The 13,798-nt window shown below is 34.7% G+C and overlaps 1 protein-coding gene across 4 annotated transcripts in view; it reads left to right on the forward strand.

Annotated features, from left to right (window-relative positions):
* Nucleotides 1–13,798, forward strand: part of LOC136883436 (uncharacterized) — a 106,995-nt gene that overhangs the window by 67,781 nt on the left and 25,416 nt on the right. For all 4 annotated transcript variants that reach the window (XM_067155738.2, XM_067155721.2, XM_067155746.2 and 1 more), the window contains exons 3-4: nt 312–343; nt 13,080–13,257. In XM_067155738.2, the coding sequence (XP_067011839.2) occupies nt 312–343; nt 13,080–13,257 (210 nt within the window). The remainder of the gene's footprint in view (nt 1–311; nt 344–13,079; nt 13,258–13,798) is intronic.

Genomic DNA, 13,798 nt, shown 5'->3' on the forward strand with positions numbered 1-13,798 from the left:
ATAAATTTGGGGTTAATTTCAAGAGAAAGTCTGCATGCTGGTTAATGAAAGATGATATAATGTTTTATGTGTTATTTTTCTTATTCCTGTACTTTTAGTTTGGTGTAGACATTTGCTGAAGTGTTTTTCACATTTCTTTTGTTAAGGTCCCTGACAAAACAAGTTTTATTGTACATTTTCCAATGTTCTGCATATTTCCTCATGGAAGCTACTAATAGCAGAAGTAGAGTAGAAAGCTATGTCTTCAGAGAGTGTTACATTTTCAACTTACTGTATTAAATGGGTAACTTAGTTTGTTTGTTCTCTTTCAGGTGCTGACTTCCATTGGTTCTGGATCTCCAAAGTAATTATACTAATAATCATATGTATTGTATAAACAGAGAGATTCTTGGATTATTTCACATAATTCACTCATTCAAAGAGCTGCATGTCCTCAGGATACAGTTACATTTTTTTTCGAATTTTGTGCCATCATATGTATGTAATTGATATGAGCAAGGAATGCATTCACTCATTTCTGTGTCTGGTCAGCATTTCCAAAAAACTGCAGCTGCAATGGCCTTGTTGTTTTCTCTAAAAACATCTTGTGATGTTCATGGGTTGTCCGAGAGGGAACAGATAAGTAGGTGGCTTGGGTCTCGTTCAGCACCACATTCACACAAGGTGTCTGCATTTGCTGGAAGGATCCCCCATTTCTTCATGTTGGTCTTGCATTGAGGGACGCCACTCCTAAATCGTTAAGGGAGCTCGATACAGGGTAAGATAGGTCGGCGCCAGGAGCTAGTTCTTCCTTTGGTGACATGTCTGTGGGCAGTGAACTCCTCCATCTGTTAAGACGAGTTGTCTCTGGTGTTCCACCCAGCGGCAGAGTCCTAGCAAGGAAACTCTTCCGGGATCTGAGGTGAGACCTTGCAGCTTGGTGACCATGGGGTAGATGTCGATGGTCATTTACCTGCTTTGTTCTCTTGGTGTCTGCAGCAGTGCCCTTCAGATGTTGGGAGGGGCCATTCCAACAATCGGGTACAAACAGGAACTGGAATCACAGATAAAGGCTTTTTGCAGATGATGCTATACTGTATAGAGTAGTAAATAAGTTACAGGATTGTGAGCAACTGCAAAAAGGTCTTGACAATGTTGTGAGATGCTTGGGGTTCACTGCTTTGAAAAATAACGTGTTCAGTAACTTGATGTTTACATACATATAAAGTAGCAACATTGCTTGATTATCAGCGTGAGTTTCTTTTGAAGGCATACAGATACAGCTGGAAGAAGTTACCAAAACAGTGTGAAATGAAAGAAAGAGAATATGAGGTGTAATTACCTTAAACTGATCCAGTTTTGCCTGATGTTGACGACATTGCTGGCATGGGAATGACTACTTCAAGAATGTGTTAGGCAGTCTACTGTTATTTCTACTCTTGTCTTGATGTATTTTCCTGTTTACTTTTCATAAAATACAAATTAGTAATTAAAAGTTTCATTATACATAATCTTAGGCTATGTACACCTATTGTTGCTATACAAATAGTATGATATTGATGTTGATTCCCATAGGGAATCTGAAATATTTGGTCCGAATGAGTAAATTTATAATACCAATATAAATGGTCCGTTATTGGACATTATAAATTTTCCAGCTAACTCATTCCTGGTTGCCAGCGTTTCGCCCTCGTGTGCCAGGCTGGGCTCATCAGTTGGTACCTAGCACACCTACCAAGACGCTGGCTAGTGCATACCGTGGAGGCCACTGCGTAGGCTAATTGTAGCCACCAGCAGTGCCAATGCACTATGAGACACTTTGTCCCATTATCAAAAATTGATGCCTGCCTGGCCATCAGATGATATAGATGTTGATTCCCATAGGGAATCTGAAATATTTGGTCCGAATGAGTAAATTTATAATACCAATAAAAATGGTCCATTATTGGACATTATAAATTTTCCAGCTAACTCATTCCTGGTTGCCAGCGTTTCGCCCTCGTGTGCCAGGCTGGGCTCATCAGTTGGTACCTAGCACACCTACCAAGACGCTGGCTAGTGCATACCGTGGAGGCCACTGCGTAGGCTAATTGTAGCCACCGGCAGTGCCAATGCACTATGAGACACTTTGTCCCATTATCAAAAATTGATGCCTGCCTGGCCATCAGATGATATAGATGTTGATTCCCATAGGGAATCTGAAATATTTGGTCCGAATGAGTAAATTTATAATACCAATAAAAATGGTCCGTTATTGGACATTATAAATTTTCCAGCTAACTCATTCCTGGTTGCCAGCATTTCGCCCTCGTGTGCCAGCCTGGGAATCCAATTTTATCCAATCAATCAAATTCTATTTTGATCTATAGTTTCTACTGTCATCCTTTTAACATGAATTGGTGCTCGACCTGTAGAAGATCCTTATATTCTAACCGGTCAAATCCTCACCGTCCTATATTTCCTCTACTACATCTTAAACCCTTTAATCTTTTATATTTGAGATAGCCTAGTAAATTAGTTATTAAGCTCATGGAAGCATATGTTTTGAAAACATAAGACAGAAGTTCAATTCTTCTATTAACTTTACTAAATTAAATCCATTAAATAAGTAAAGAATGTATAAAAACCCTCAACCCCAGAAAAAATAATAAAAAATTAAGCGATAAAGGTAAATAAGCCTTCCATGCTAAATATATTAATTTATCATACCGAAATCGTGGGAGAGTTCCTCGGACCCAAACAAATATAAAGGCTAAAAAGGTTAACTTAAAAAAAAATTTGATAAAACATCTCCACCCAAAAAAATTACACAAAACAACATTCTTATAAATAAAATACTAGTATATTCAGCTAAAAAAATTAATGCAAATCCACCACTTTTATACTCAACATTAAATCCTGAAACCAACTCCGATTCCCCTTCTGCAAAATCAAAGGGAGTTCGATTAGTTTCCGCCAAACATGATGAAAATCATGCTAACATAAGAGGGAAGGTTAAAAATATAAATCACACATAGCCCTGAAGACTCATAAATCTTATTAAACAATAATTATCTACTAAAAAAATAAATCTTAACAAAATCAATGCCAATCTCACCTCATAAGAAATTGTTTGAGCAACAGCCCGCAACCCTCCTAATAGTGCATAATTAGAATTTGATGATCACCCCGCAATCATTACAGTATACACTCCTAATGTCGTACATACTATAAAAAAAAAAATTCCCAAATTAAAAGTAAATAAAGTTGTTAAAAAAGGATAAATTATTCGTCACTAAAGCCAAAAATAATCTAAAAACAGGAGAGAACTAATATATTAAATAATTTGATGCTACAGGATATGTTCCCTCCTTAGAAAATAACTTAATTGCATCAGCAAAAGGTTGTGGCAACCCAATAAACCCTACTTTATTAGGTCCTTTACGAATTTGAATATAACCTAAAACCTTCCGCACTAATAAAGTAAGAAAGGCCACCCCAATCAATACACAAATGATCAACATAACAACCCCTAACATTCTTATTAAAATCTCCATTAACAATACTACCTGTAATACTCTTACATTTTTGAATTCTAAATTCAATACACTTCTCTGCCAAAGTAGTATTTAATGTTTATCACCTATATTAAAAATTATTTTGAATATTTGGTCCTTTCGTACTAAGATATTCACTTATTATAAAGATAGAAACCGACCTGGCTTACGCCGGTCTGAACTCAGATCATGTAAGGATTCAAAAGTCGAACAGACTTATTAATTAAACTTCTACACCTAATCATATTCCTTAATCCAACATCGAGGTCACAATCTTTCTTGTCGATATGAACTCTCAAAAAAATTACGCTGTTATCCCTAAGGTAACTTTATCTTATAATCGCTATTAACAGATCAAATATTCATAAATCAATGTTTGTAAAACAAAGAGTTACATTTATCTTTGTGTCACCCCAACAAAATACGGTAAAATACATATTAATAATACCACTAAACAAAATATGTACAATTCCATATAAAGATCTATAGGGTCTTCTCGTCTTTCATATTCATTTAAGCCTTTTGACTCAAAAGTTAAATTCTATTTATTACACGGAGACAGTCAATGTTTCGTCAAACCATTCATTCCAGCCTTCAATTAAAAGACTAATGATTATGCTACCTTTGCACGGTCAAAATACCGCGGCCCTTTAATTCTACTATCAGGGGGCAGGCCCGACCTTAAATTCATCCCAAAAGGACATGTTTTTGATAAACAGGCGAACATTAAATTTGCCTAGTTCCTTCGTATAAATTTACATATACTAAATATTTTACACTTTTATATACTAATTTTATCATTATTACATTGGAAATTTTGAGGTTAGTGAAAAAATAATTAAAATAGATTTAGTTGATAAAGATTAGTAACAATTTTGAAATTTTCTGAAATTTAAAAATTTTTAAATAAAGGCCTTATTTAAGATTATTTTTGGAATAGTTAATAGTTTTTAGTAAGAAAATTTGGTCAGTTACAATAGTTATATATATATACATTTATATAATATTAATTACATATAGAAAAGGTACATTAATTAATAATAACTTATTGATATACAACCCCCTGATAATGTTAATAACAAATATACTTGAGAGAGAAAAAAGAGGATCTTATAGATATTTCTAGCATTGTAGGGGGTATATATCTACATATATATTCTATATGTATTTATATATTAATAAATGTCTATATAATATATACGTAGATATTGGTATAAATATATAATAACCTATATTCATTATCTATTTAATTTTTAGTAATAAATTAAAGTATTTATTTTAAATATACATTTATATTAATATACCTATTTAAGTATATATTTCAAGAAATATACACCAAAAAAAAATATATACTATGATTATTATTCTAATTAAATATTTATTACGTGCCGCCATGAGCGGTCTCTACAGTATTAATGAGTTTATAAGGTGAAATAATTAGTATTAAGTGAATGTGTCCCGTATGTTATTTTGTAGATAAGTGAATATTTTCATTGTATAGGGGCGAAAAATGCGATGAAAATTCAACGCCAGGAAATACTCAAAATGGGTTCATTATACTGTATATTAATACTTATGTGATGTTATATTATAATTAGTAATATAATTATTTGATCCATTGTTTAATAATGAATTTAGAAAGTTTTATTCTTGCTTAATTGTTTACTTTTTATATGTTTTACATGTGAATTTTTGTGGTTATAGATTTATGAACTTAAATAGTAAATATATTTGCAGTATTTAATATTATTTATCAAGGTGACTTGGAATTAGTAATATAATATGTAGCCGGCAAAAGTCGTGCCAGCCGCCGCGGTTATACGTAGGGTTAAAGTGAACATTATTAGTGTAGGAGTTAGTAAATTTTTAATAGACTTGAATGTAAATTTTTAAGGTAGAATTTTGAATTTATTTGGGGTTTAGAATTAGTATACGAAGCTTTGAAAATCGGGCTATAAACTAGGATTAGATACCCTATTATTCCAATTGTAAATATCATTACTTGAGTAGTAATAGTTATGTTCTTGAAACTCAAAGAATTTGGCGGTGTTTTAGTCTTTTCAGAGGAATCTGTCCTGTAATCGATAGTACACGTTATAATCGACTTGATTTTGTTATCAGTTTGTATACCGCCGTCGTAAGATTATTTTTTAAGAGTGGTAATTTTCTATAACTCTTATTAGAGTAAATGTCAGGTCAAGGTGCAGCTTATGATTAAGTAAGAGTTGGATTACAATAGAAAAATTTAAATGGATCTTGCATTGAAAGGTAGTGCGTTTGAAGGTGGATTTGAAAGTAATATTGTTATATTATGATAATATGATTTTAGCTCTAAAACATGTACACATCGCCCGTCGCTCTCATTATAAGGTGAGATAAGTCGTAACATAGTAGATGTACTGGAAAGTGTATCTAGAATGCAAAATAAAGCTTAAAGTAAAGCATTTCATTTACACTGAGAGGATGTTCGTGCGATTCGAATTATTTTGAAAGTATCAATTTAAAATTTGATGAATAGAAAAATTTGATTTAATTGAAATAACATTAATTATATATGTTTTAGTATAGTAATAGAACAAATTTATTTATTTATAGTGGAATAGTACTGTGAAGGAAAATTGAAAAAGTTGAAAATAAATTTTTAGAAAAGTAAATTGATATTGTACCTTGTGTATCAGGGTTTATTAAAATTGAAATAGAGATTTATTTTTCCCGAATTAAAAAGAGCTAATTTATTATGTTGGTTAGTGTGGTATTATTATCAAGAATAGCAAATTTGTAATGAAATATTAGTCGGTTTTTAAGATATCTGGTTCTTCAAGAAATGGATTTAATTCAGTATTTAATAGTAGTTTTTATATTAATATATTAACTGTTAATTGAGTATAATATTTTAAGGGTTAAGCTTTAGAATAGAACTTATAATTATTATAAGAGTTGTAAAGAAGTGTAGGCTTTAAATTAGCCATCAGTTGAATAATGTTATAAGTTATTTTATTGTAATATGATTTTATAATAATATTAAGTTGAATATTGAAGTGATTTACGTAATATAAATGTAAATGTAATAATGATAAAATTAGTATATAAAAGTGTAAAATATTTAGTATATGTAAATTTATACGAAGGAACTAGGCAAATTTAATGTTCGCCTGTTTATCAAAAACATGTCCTTTTGGGATGAATTTAAGGTCGGGCCTGCCCCCTGATAGTAGAATTAAAGGGCCGCGGTATTTTGACCGTGCAAAGGTAGCATAATCATTAGTCTTTTAATTGAAGGCTGGAATGAATGGTTTGACGAAACATTAACTGTCTCCGTGTAATAAATAGAATTTAACTTTTGAGTCAAAAGGCTTAAATGAATATGAAAGATGAAATATGTGCCAGCCTGGGCACACGAGGGCGAAACGCTGGCAACCAGGAATGAGTTAGCTGGAAAATTTATAATGTCCAATAACGGACCATTTATATTGGTATTATAAATTTACTCATTCGGACCAAATATTTCAGTTTCCCTATGGGAATCAACATCTATATCATCTGATGGCCAGGCAGGCATCAATTTTTGATAATGGGACAAAGTGTCTCATAGTGCATTGGCACTGCCGGTGGCTACAATTAGCCTACGCAGTGGCCTCCACGGTATGCACTAGCCAGCGTCTTGGTAGGTGTGCTAGGTACCAACTGATGAGCCCAGCCTGGCACACGAGGGCGAAACGCTGGCAACCAGGAATGAGTTAGCTGGAAAATTTATAATGTCCAATAACGGACCATTTATATTGGTATTACAAATAGTAGTTACAAAAATATTCTGGTTCAAAATATTCTGGTTTCAAAAACACAATATCGTGTAATAAAAATTCCTTCAAAACATACCACATATGGGAAATTTTAATCACATGCTTTGACATGGTGCTTCAGCTAATTTTTGGGCTCTTCGATGTAGCTTGTGTCCGTCACTGACCCACTTATCAGCGATCGCACCCTCCTTATGTGCCCCAGTTCTGTACTCTCAGTCCAGAAACTGATCCTCCTTGCTCGTTCCAGAGGCCAACCAAGTGTTGATGTCAAAATTATTGCTGTGTTTATAAATATACAGAGCTACTTAAGGAATAGGCCCTTGGTAAACCATTTTACTTTTAAAGTTTTCTATTTCTAGGGGGTTCACTGAACCACTCAATACATAGAACATACTGCATCTGCAGTGAACAACCCTAGGTTTATACACTGGTGGATGCTTTCATGGCCGATGTCAACTGACAAGCTTTGATGTTTTTTCCAGAATATCAGGCTGTGTGCCTGTACTTCCATAGCAGTGAGAAGGGGAGGTGGTGTAATTGCCTCAGTTATCCGTATACTGCCATTTTAAATAACAGAAAGGAACAGAAATGAGATTCATTAGAAATACGAATCAAACAATTTGAAAGGATAAAATCAGGACTGAAGTAAACAGGAGTGTAGCTGGCATCGAGGTCCCTATTACAAGTGTAGACTTCAGTGGTAAGTAAACTCGTGTCCTCATCCTGAGATGGTGCAGCTCTCTTCAGGCACGCCCCCAATGGAGGTGAGCTGCATGTACCATTTCAACCATATACCAGCCCTCCTGCCATTCTTAAATTTCTGGCAGTACCAGAAATCGAACCCAGGCCCCCGAGGATGGCAGCTAATAACTCTAACCATTACACTATGGAGGCACTTCAGTGGTATGGGCACATTATGAGAATGAAGAATGGGAGACCTGCCAGAAACTACTTCAACCTTACTGTTCAAGAAAAAAAAAGACCAAGGGGAAGGCCAAGAAAATGCTGGGACACAGTGAAATCAGATGTAGAGGATGGGAAAATGTCCTGGAACAGAAGATGTATGCAGGAAAGAAAAGATGACGAACACTTGTACACCACATCCAGGAAATTGGAGTTGGAAAATGATGATGATGCAAATCTATATATATAAAATAACTCCTGACTGACTGACTGACTGACTGACTGACTGACTGACTGACTGACTGACTGACTGACTGACTGACTGACTGACTGACTGATTGATCATCGCCGAGCCAAAACTACTGGACATAAAGAAATTAAATTTTGGGGATACATTCATATTAAGATGTAGGTGCTCGCTAAGAAAGGATTTTTGGATGTTCCGTCGCTAAGGGGGTGAAAAGGGGGGTGAAATTTTAAAATGAGTGTATCTATATCTCAAAACTTTAAAAGTTTACAGATGTAAAAATTGGTATTTAGAATCTTTAAAAATAAAGAAACACGTATTTTTTTGTTTTTGGAAAATCCCAATAGGAGGGATGAAAAAGGGTGAAATTGAATGCCTTTAATCAGGATACTGGTACTTATATCTCAGAAACTGAAGATATTGCACACCTGAAAATTGGTACTTTTGATCTCTTCTAAAAATAAAGAAACTCGTATTTCTTGTTTTTGGAAAATCCAATTAATGGGACGGTGAAAAGGGGGGTGAATTTTTAAAATGAGTGCATCTCTCAAAACTTTGGAAGTTTACAGATGGAAAAATTGGTATTTAGAATATTCATTTAAAGTAAAGAAACACCTTTTTTTCTTTCTTCGGAAAATTCCAATAGGTGGGGTGAAAAGGGGTGAAAAGGGAGTTGAATGCCTTTAATAAGGATACTTATATCTCAGAAACCGAAAGTATTACAGACCTGAAAATTGGTGTTTGGGATCTCCTTTAAAAATAAAGAAACATGTATTTTCTGTTTTTGGAAAATCCAATTAATAGGGGCTGAAAAGGGGGTGAATTTTTAAATGAGAGTGTATCTATATCTCAAAACTTTTAAAGTTTATAGATGTAAAAATTGGTATTTAGAATCTCCTTTAAAAATAAAGAAACACGTACTTTTTTTTTCGGAAAATCCCAATAGGAAGGGTGGAAAAGGGTGAAGAAGGGGTTGAATGCCTTAAATGAGGATACTTGTATCTCGGAAACTGAAGATATTACGGACCTAAAAATTGGTATTTGGGATCTCCTTAAAAAGTAAAGAAACACATATTTTTTGTTTTTGGAAAATCTAATTAATGGGGGGTGTTGAAAAGGTGGGTGAATATTTAAAATGAGTGTATATATGTCTTAAAAACTTTTAAGTGTACTGATGTAAAAACTGGTATTTAGAATCAACTTTAAAAATAAAGAAAAACATATTTTTTTGTTTTCGGAAAATCCCAATAGGAGGGGTGAAAAAGGGTGAAAAATAGGTTGAATGCCTTAAATGAGGATACTTATATCTCAGAAACTGAAGATATTACAGACCTGAAAATTGGTATTTTGGATCTCCTTTGAAAATAAAGATACATGTATTTTTGTTTGGAATATCTAATTAAGAGGGGTTAAACAGGAGTGACAATTTGGGGTGAATTTTTAGAAAGACTATATTTACTGTATATCTCAGAAATGTAAAATTTTACAGACGTAAAAATTGGTATTTGGAGTCTCCTTTAAAAGTAAAGAAACATAGGTGATTTGTTTTTGGAAACTCCAATTAAGGGGGAGTAAAAATGGGTTAAATTTTAAAATGAGCATTTCTACAGTATATCTCAAAAACTTAACATGTTACAAAAACGTAAAAAAAAATAGTATTTCTTATCTCTATTAAAATAAAGAAACATGTATTTTTTGTTTTCTGAAAAACCAGTCGGGTTGGGGGGCGTAAATATGACTGAAAATGGGGTTGAATTATTTTAATTAGGATACTGATATCTCAAAAGCTGAAGATGTTACAGACATGAAATTTGGTATTCGGAATCTCCTTTAAAAATAAAGAAATACGTGTTTTCTTGTTTTCAGAAATCCACCTAAGGGAGGGGGGAAAATTGTAAAATTCGTTGAATTATTTGTATGATGATACTATTATCTCAAAAACAAAAGATTTTGCAGACGTGAAAATTAGTAGTTGGAATCTGCTTTGAAATTAAAGAAACACGTATTCTTCTAAAATCCAATGAAATAGGGGGGGAGTGAATGAATTGAAAAATTAATTGAATTAATTGTATGAAGATACTCACATCTAATAAAAACTAAAGTTGTTATAGATGTAAAAATTGATACTTGGATCTCCTTTAAAAACAAAGAAAAAGCGTTTCTGGGCGAAATCATTTTGGGGGCAGGTGAAAAGGAGTTGAATTCCTTTTATGTGGACACATATCTGAAAAACTTAAGATGTTAGAGTCGTGATAATTGGTATTTAGAAGATCCTTTACTATTAAAGAGACAAGTATTTTTAATGGGAAATTCACTTGCGGGGAGTGGGGGAGTGTGAAAGGAAGTGAAAAAAGTGAATTCTTTTTATGGGGATACTTATATCTCAGAACTGAAGGTAACAGATGTGAACACTGGTACTTCGAATCTCCTTTAAACATAACGAAACACGCCTTCTTCTTTTGGGGGGGGGGGTAAATCAACTTAACTGCAGTGGGGTGAAAAAGGAGTTGAGACCAATTGATTTTACTGTTCATAATGTACTTATTCCAATCATAAACTGATCATTTTTTATCTTTCCTGGGTTCGTTTTCAAGAACCACCTTTTTCTTTGGAGTACATAAAGTTGGATTACAGTAGATTCTCCTGGCATATAAATAAAAATTTAAACACATTTGAAATAAATGATATGAATGATATTGACCGTGCAATTGTTACCTCTATAATAAGGTCAATAATTCACAGAAGTATATCATTCGTCTCGCCAGAAATCTCACGCACTTGCCTACACGTGACGATGGTGCTGGTCACATTGTCAGCAATGACAATGGCAGAGGATGTAAATTACCGCCAAGTAGCGGTCTTGCATCTTGCTGTGGGTTCCAGACCATCAATAATAATAATAATAATAATAATAATAATAATAATAATAATAATAATAATAATAATAATAATAATAATAATAATAATAATAATAATAATAATAATAATAACAATAATAACAATAATAATAATAATAATAATAATAATAATAATAATAATAATAATAATAATAATAATAACAATAATAATAATAATAATGTGCAGACCACACTGGAAACGGGTCCTGGCCAGGTAATGACTATAATTGCAGTCCGGCTGCAGGTTCAGTACTGCCAAGGCACCCAAGACGACATCACGCCGGATCTCCTCAAGGATTTGATCCATATTAAAAGGCTTATAGGAGAAGATGGCAAAGATTTAGGGACCCAACTAGCTGGGTGGAATTCCTGGACCTAGCCCAGGAAGTACGAAATCGATTGCTGGAAAGAAAGATTGTAAAATGTGAGGAAATTTGCCGTAACTCTCAGAAAACGAGTCAGATAACGAATTTTGGCGGATTCTCTCAGAAAACGAGTCAGATCATGATTTTCGGCGGATTATATATAAAACGTTCCGGTCTAGAAAGCCAAGAATAACAGCCGAGAGGATTTGTCGTGCTGACCACACGACACCTCGTAATCTGCAGGCCCTCGGGCTGAGCAACGGTCGCTTGGTAGGCCAAGGCCCTTCCAGGGATGTAGTGCCATGGTTTTTTTTATATAAAACGTTAAGCATTCAATTATAAATTTCATTATAATATCGTAGCAAAGCACAGGTATCTTGCTAGTAAAGTCATATGCAAAAAGATAGGAACATATATATTGTTTTTACAAGCTGTTTTATGTCGCACTGACACAGAGGTCTAATGGCAATAATTTGATAGGGAAGGGCTAGGAGTGAGAAGGAAGCAGCCATGGCTTTAATTAAAGTGCACCCCCAGCATTTGCCTGGTGTGAAAATGCTACTTGCTTTACGTCGCACCGACACAGATAGGTCTTATGGCGACGATGGGACAGGGAAGGGCTAGGAGTGGGAAGGAAGCGGCCGTGGCCTTAATTAAGGTACAGCCCCAGCATTTTCCTGGTGTGAAAATGGGAAACCACGGAAAACCATCTTCAGAGCTGCCGACAGTGGGGTTCGAACCTACTATCTCCCGAATACTGGATACTGGCCGCACTTAAGCGACTGCAGCTATCGAGCTCGGTGGTGGTGTGAAAATGGGAAACCAGGGAAGACCATCTCCAGGGCTGCCGACAGTGGGGTTCAAATCCACCAACTCGCTCAATGATAGGAACATAATGACAGGTCATCATCTCTCCTCTTTACACATTGCTCTGTCATTATGTCGTAGCAGTTCTTCAATCTTGAATGTAGAGACTTCTCCCAGGCAAGGATTGGATTACAGTGAACCTCCTTTGTCTGAGCTTATGACTGGCCATTTTCAGCCTTACATATGTCTGGCTCCATGGCATGCTGGCCTTTGGTCACAGGGGTCCCAGGTTCGATTCCCGGCAGGGTCAGGAATTTTGACCATCATTGGGGTTAATTCCGCTGGCACGGGGGCTGGGTGTATGTCTAGTCTTCATCATCATTTCATCCTCATCACGACGTGCAGGTCGCCTAAAGGTGTCAAATAAAAAGACTGCACCTGGCGAGCCAAACTTGTCCTTGGGCACTCCCGGCACTAAAAGTCATACGCCATTTCATTTCATTTGTTACATATAATATTTGAATATCATGTTGTACCTTTTTCAGGATGGAGCCCACCTGTTGGGGTCCTGGGATCTGGCCTCATCCTCGCCACTGCCGACTCTTCACTCTCTGCCTTCTAGATCCTTCCAGAGTACACAACATGATCACAGGACATCTGTTCCTGTGTCCACTTGGAACGGGTTTCTCAGCTGGACGAAATGCCTGCGTCCCCAGCAAACTGGTGAGGCATCTCATTGAAAAATATCTAACATATTCATGGGCTGGATGGGGAAAGGAAATCCCTACCTACAACATGAAAACTATTAATTAATTAATTAATTAATTAATTAATTAATTTATTTATTTATTTATTTATTTATTTATTTATTTATTTATTTATTTATTTATTTATTTATTTATTTATTTATTTATTTATTTATTTATAAGTTATTATTGAGGATTATGAGGATGATTGTTTTTGACAAAGTTATTTATAAACAAAATGGTCTTCCCATGGATTTGCCAGCCTCAGGGATATTGGAGGAGATATATTTAGATAATTTCGAGCACACCAACGTTAATAGTAGACTGTCGGCTGAGATATGCAGATGACGTTCTGGTAGTGGTGGACGAACGAACAACAAGTAGTGAAACAACTCTGCAATCCACTTTAGATACACACATTAAATTCATTCTAGATAAAGAAATCAATAAGTCCATAAATTAACTCGACCTAACCATTACTAGACTCAATGTCTATTCGAAATTCAACATTTTCAGGA

Source organism: Anabrus simplex, chromosome 1 (assembly GCF_040414725.1).
Source record: "Anabrus simplex isolate iqAnaSimp1 chromosome 1, ASM4041472v1, whole genome shotgun sequence".
NCBI lineage: Eukaryota > Metazoa > Arthropoda > Insecta > Orthoptera > Tettigoniidae > Anabrus > Anabrus simplex.